Below are 6,252 nucleotides of genomic sequence, written 5' to 3'. Positions count from 1 at the left end.
CGTATCCCGCTACAGCGGGGCGGGATTATGAAGGCTGCTAGAGCGGACTTCATCTTAGACGAACACCAAGTGCAATAATGGCGCCTCTTTGTCCCAAAACCCTCTTTTTCGACAAAATTTCAGCAGATCAGAGTATATATACTACCCTAGAACATAAATAAGCATTTATTTTGGTAAAATAATTCCTAAATGAGGCCTAAATTTGAGTTCTACACCAAGAGATCCTTCAAATTCCCCCACCCATTTTTGTATCGATTTAACCATATTTTTACGAAATTCTTACGCCTAGGACGTTGTGAGAATGTTGGGGACGTAAGGGTAGTACCCATGCTATGTTTTTCTAACAAATTGAGCAGCCTTTGTGCATTTTGAAAAAGCTACCCCAAAACCATTTTTAATTCAATCAGTTAGTAGCATGCAATCATTTTTAATCAAGTAATGAAGTAAGGGGCGTGGGAAACGAGAATTTTACCTTGAGTTCGATAATCGGACTAAGCGGGTTGAGAGGATTTTGGAGGAGAATTTTTGAAGGAATAGAAGGAAATGGGGAGAATTTCATTGCCCTCCCCTATATTGCTCCCGACCCCCTGCTTTAGCGGGAGATCTTTTGCCACAGCGGCCCTACCTTAGTGGGAGGGCTGCCGCTTTAGCGTGGTCAGGTTGTGTAATCTTGGACGCAAAATAATTCCTTTCTCGAACATTGCGTCATATCCCTAACTGGTCTCTTAAGGTATATGACCTATCGTAAATCAGGCTTGAGTAACGAAAAACCATTCCCTCCCATAAATTCATAATGAACTGAGTGGTTAGTTAAAAATACTACAAGGTAGGGTGCGTAATGATCCGTTCTTTAATCGTTCGGGGACGAATAAGGGGTAAATTGGTATTTATTGTGACGACCCAAACAGTCGTTATTTAGGAAAACCAAAAATTTGAGAAAATTCTGGGCCATTGTCCCGCCAGAGTGGGCTAGTTTCCGCTAGGGCGGCGGCGCCAGGGAGAGGTAAGTTGGTGCTAGAGCGGGATAGGCGAGGCAGAACGTAAATAATGCAAATCCTTATTTCCTTCTTCTTCCTAAAATACCTAAATTAGTCGTAAAACACCCTAGAAACCCCCAAAAAGCTGCTCCAAGCTTGGGAAAGATGAAGAGAGAGATTTCTAGCGAAATGATGTCGATGGATTGCGAATTTCCGGTCAAGATCACCCTCACGAGTTCTGGAGGCAAGAATCAAAGGCCAAACTCATTGCATCTGCTTGGCGCCCAGGTAGGCTAGGTTTTTTGAATTGAGTAGTTATAAATTTGTGTTCACTGCATAATATATGTAATTCAATCGTAGGAATTAAGCCTAGGCCTTCGCGCACTGAATGAAATATGTCTAAACCTGGGAAGAAGCCTTAGATGATGAACTAGGGCTAAGTTGGGTCAAATTAATGTCTACATGAGATTCGTCGATGAGTAGTTCACTGGGATGGTTGTGATCCTATAATTGTGTGTTGTGGGTTGCTGTTGTTTTATTATAATACGTGTCTGTATGTATACGAAACCTATTGATCACACATAATGTGAATAAGTATGAATGAAGAACTATATATTATGAATCATCTTCTATTGTATGATTGTGATTGTGGATTGGTTGCCACATTTCGACATAACTTACTAGGATCGGTTGCCACGTTTTGGCTTAAATATGGATCGGTTGCCACATTCCGGCATAATCTTTGGATCGGTTTCCACGTTCCATCATAATCTTTGGATCTTGTACCACGTTTCGATATGCTAACAGTTCGGGTTTGAGTTCCATGATAGAACCAATGACTTCACATAATTGTAGGCCTTGAGAATTGTGAAGTAGTACCTTGTTCATAATGATAATTGATGTTGTATTTACCGGAGTAGTTTTATGGTTATAGAGACTTATGCTTGATTGTTATTCTATATTAAGTAACCTGATATGTACCTTGAGGTGGAGTGATACAGTAAGTGCGGAGTGAATGTTGCAAGAGTTGTTAATGACCAGTGATCTTAGGCGTATTTATATGCCTAAGTTGTCAATATTTTCCCATGAATTGATTGAAGTAATGAATGATCTTGAGTCTATTAGCTTGATTTTGTTATACTTGCGATATTATGCACTAAAACATGTGATTAGATGATTCTGGAACTCTCATGGAGATTGGAATCAAATTGAAAGGTAAGATGCAGGGATATGCATAAAGGAAGCTAAGGCTGAAGGCCCCAGGGCTAGGCGCTAGGGGCCAAGGGCCAGCATTCAGAGAGGCCTCTCAGGCGCTCTAAGAGGTGCGACGCGCCAAGGCCCAACATTCTGGGGTTTTTTTCATGCGCTCTGAGAGGCGCGACACGCTAAGGTGAAAACCTCAGAGGTGAAGTTTGGGCGTGATGCTAGGCGCGACACATCAGCAGGATTCCAGTTTTTCCAGCTTAAAAGTGTTAAAAAAGGATTCCTAACTGTAATAGAGTTTGGCTATAATTTTCCTACCATTATAAATAGACCTTTAGGGCTCCATAATTAGCGTTCAACTTTTATTAGGTGTGTAAGAGCAAGTATTCACGCTTGTAATAGGTTTTGATCTTTTAACTCTTCTATTTTCCGATAATCACATGAACGATTATATTTTGTGGTTTTCTAATAACATGAGTGGCAAAATGCTTTAGTTCTGGGGCAGTAGCTACCAATGGATTGTTGATTATTAAAGGCTTGTTGAATTAATTCTTGGTTGTCATTATAAGTTACTTCTATGTTCTTGTTTAAGTATTTTATGATTGATCACTATAAAATAAATATATTGTCTAAACTTGAATCGGGAGAGGAGAGGTTAGATAGACCAGAGAATATAGAAAGCTTGATTGACCCATTAAGTTGAGGTGATTTGTGTTCAGGAGTGATGCCCGGACGAACAACTCGCTTGGTTACGAAACATGATGAAATATAAATGCTCGCCAGTTAGTCTATTTATCCCCGCTCATTGATGTACTTAGATAGCTAACTGGGGTAGGCGACTAGAGGTGTGAACCCGACTCATACAATTAACCCTGTAAATCAGTAACTTGACGACCAAAAATTAGGTCTAAGCCAATAATATGATGCATGAGATTCATTGCATGCTGCAACCCTGGAATTGTCTTTTACTTGCTTGAAACATCATCTTAAAGTCGTTCACATTTAGTTACATTTGTTTAGTTCATAATTAGTCGTAGTTAACAATCATCACCATCTCTGAAACGGTTACTTCTATTTTATTTGTGAGTAAACTGTTGGATATAAGTTAATCATAAGTGCCTTAGGAACGATAACTTATTTTTTGAAGAATCTATATTACTTGAGCGACTATGTACACTTGCGTGTTTATTGGGGTGCAACAAGTTTTTGGCGCCATTGTTGGGGACTTAGAAATTAATTTATATTCGATCTTATTAAGTCTACAATTAGAATATTCAGGTATTAATTACTTGATCTTAGATTGTTTATTGCAGGCACTTAAATTTCAGGTCTGGCTCGAAAGGGAGAACTTGTCGAACCTTACAACGATCCAGAAAGAGTTTTACGCCAGAACTAAAAAATGAATCAAGGAAATCCAGGAAAATTGGGGTTAGGTGTTCGGGGAAACAATGATAATAATAATCAAGACAACGTGAATAACTCGGAGAACATGAACAACCAAGAGAACCCGAATAACCAAGGAGTACCCTTGTCGTACCTGCAAGACCAGTCCGTGATGTGGCAGTCCCACTCACAACCAACTTGGCATCTAGTATTAGGAAACCTCCACCGTGGAGGGGGGGTAGATTTGAACTAAAGCAGGACATGGTACAACTTTTCCATTCTAATGGGCAGTTAATAGGTCTCCTTCACGAGGATCCTCTAATTCACCTTAGGAACCTTATAGATATTACTGATACATACATCCCAACTGGAGTCTTATCGGACTATGGGAGACTAACGTTGTTCCCATACTCATTGTTAGGAGCTGCAAGGCGTTTGTTAGATTTTGAGCCACCAAACTCCATCACTACTTGGGACTATCTAGCAAAGAAGTTCCTGAGTCAATTCTTCCCATCTAAGAAAACTGCTAAGTTGAGGAGTGAGATAATAAGCTTTACTGAAAATCAGGGAAAGGACATGTATCAAGCGTGAGCTTGCTTCAAACAAATGTTCAATGCTTGCCTATACCACATGCAAACTAATGAGGTACTTGCTCACATTTTCTTTGAGGGTCTTGATTATAATGCTCGTTCACTTCTTAATATTGCAGCAGGTGGACATGCCCTAGCTAAAACATGTGAAGAGTTGTTTGACTTACTTGATAAACTCTCCAAAGGGAACCAAGGGTATGAGGGGGAAATGCCTAGAACCACAACCCAAAAGGCTGCGGGGATCTTAGGTGTAGATCAAACTACTGCCATAAATGCCAAGTTGGATGCAATGCAGCATAACATGACCTTACATTTTAAACAGTTTACTCTAAACTAAGCACCGGTTAACATGGTATATCAGGCATCAAATTAGTGTGGGGTATGTGGTAGTGGAACTCATGAAACTGAGCAATGAGAGGCAAATTCGAATTCCGTAAACTATGTGAGTAATGTGCAAATGGGTGGAGTTTAGTAAAATTATGGTAACACATACAACTCTAGTTGGAGGAACCATCCTAACTTCTCATGGGTGGAAACCAAAACCAAAATCAGGCGCAAGGGGCTAACCATTACCGTTCTCAAGGGATTGGGCAATAATACCAATATCCTAACCAAAGAGCAAATCCTAGTGCACTAAAAGGGGGGATGACCAATGAAGAGCTACTCCTAAAGCTCATGACTGAAATAGGGACCAAAATAAATTCTAGAATAGATAAGTAGGATGAGAACATCAGAAACATCCAAATGTCCCAAATGAGTTTAGAGAAATAAGTTGCGCAAGTAGGTAATTCTCTAAACTTGCGTCCCCAAGGTTGGCTGCCCAGTGATACTGAACCCAACCCAAAGTAATTTCATGCGGTAAGTCCTAGAAGTAGGTTACAATTAGAGGAACTAGCTCCAAAAAAGAGATAGACTGAGGTAGGTACCAAAGAAAAAAAAGTGGAAGAGGTAGTAAAAAGCTCCAACGTTGAGGTACCCGTTCCTTAAAAGAAATTACCACCCCCGTTTCCACAAAGGTTCAAAAATCAGAATGAAGATGAATGCTTCGGTAAGTTTCTCTCTCTCCTTAAACAGGTTCACATTAATCTACCTTTGGTTGACATTTTGCAGGGTATCCCGAAGTATGTTAAATATGTGAAGGACATTGTGGCCAGCAAGAGGAGGCTCATGGAGTATGAAACTGTAGTACTTACTGAGGAATGCAACTCTAGGATCCAAAATAGATTGCCAAAAAAGTTAAAAGATCCGGGTAGTTTTACTGTGCAGATTACAATTGGGAAATGTGTTGAGCCCGCGGATTGTGTGATTAAGGAGCGAGTATAAATCTGATGCCCTTATCATTGTCTATAAAGCTTGGGTTGGGTAGTCCAAAAAGAACCACTGTTATTCTCCAACTCGCTGATAGATCCATTGATAGGCCTGGGGTGGTGGTGGTAGAAGATGTGTTAGTTCCAGTAGGTTAATTAATTTTCCTATAGATTTTGTGGTCTTAGATTTTGAAGTTCCATTCATTTTGGGATATCCATTCTTGGACACGGGTAGGGCATTGATTGATGTAGCATCTGGTCAACTAACTATGATGGCGCATGATAAGGTTGAGGTATTCGATGTTTACTGCGTTTTAAAATTGCCTTTTATCTATGATGTGTTTTCTGCTATTACTGTGGTTGATCAATTAGTAGAATCACAAGTAGTTGTGCCTGAAGATCTCTTAGAGAGACTGTTAACAGGTCACGAGGTAGATGGAGATACTGAGGCCTAAGAGATAGAAACATGTCTGAATCTGGCACTTGTGGAGACTCACAAGCGGAGAGTTGAGTCATTAGATCGTGATTTAGGGCCCCCCACTAAAGCCTTCAATTAAAAAAGCTCCCAAGCTGGAGTTACAAACTCTGCCTGCTCACCTAAGGTATGCATTTTTGGGTACTAATGAAACTTTGCCTGTTATACTTTCTGCAGAGTTGTCTGAAATACAGGTTAATGCGGCATTGAGGATCCTAAAGAGGAGAAAAAAGGCGATTGGATGACAGATGACTGATATTCCTGGGATTAGTCCGGCGTTATCTATGCACATAATCTACATGGAAGAGGATCACAAA

The 6,252-nt window shown here is 40.2% G+C and overlaps 1 protein-coding gene across 1 annotated transcript; it reads left to right on the top strand.

Annotated features, from left to right (window-relative positions):
- The first annotated feature begins 5,189 nt into the window (after positions 1–5,189).
- On the top strand, positions 5,190–5,915 carry LOC125855726 (uncharacterized). The gene is made up of 3 exons (XM_049535456.1): positions 5,190–5,201; positions 5,264–5,470; positions 5,571–5,915. Exons 1-3 carry the CDS (start codon positions 5,190–5,192, stop codon positions 5,913–5,915), a joined length of 564 nt encoding a protein of 187 aa, XP_049391413.1.
- Positions 5,916–6,252: the final 337 nt, after the last annotated feature.

Source organism: Solanum stenotomum, chromosome 2 (assembly GCF_019186545.1).
Source record: "Solanum stenotomum isolate F172 chromosome 2, ASM1918654v1, whole genome shotgun sequence".
NCBI lineage: Eukaryota > Viridiplantae > Streptophyta > Magnoliopsida > Solanales > Solanaceae > Solanum > Solanum stenotomum.
The sequence above is the reverse complement of the archived record's forward strand: the minus strand, read 5'-3'. Positions and strand labels throughout refer to the sequence as shown.

Coding starts and splice junctions, on each gene's coding strand:
- LOC125855726 (XM_049535456.1), top strand. Junction 5,471..5,570: donor ATTGTGTGATTAAGGAGCGA/GTATAAATCTGA, acceptor ATCCATTGATAG/GCCTGGGGTGGTGGTGGTAG.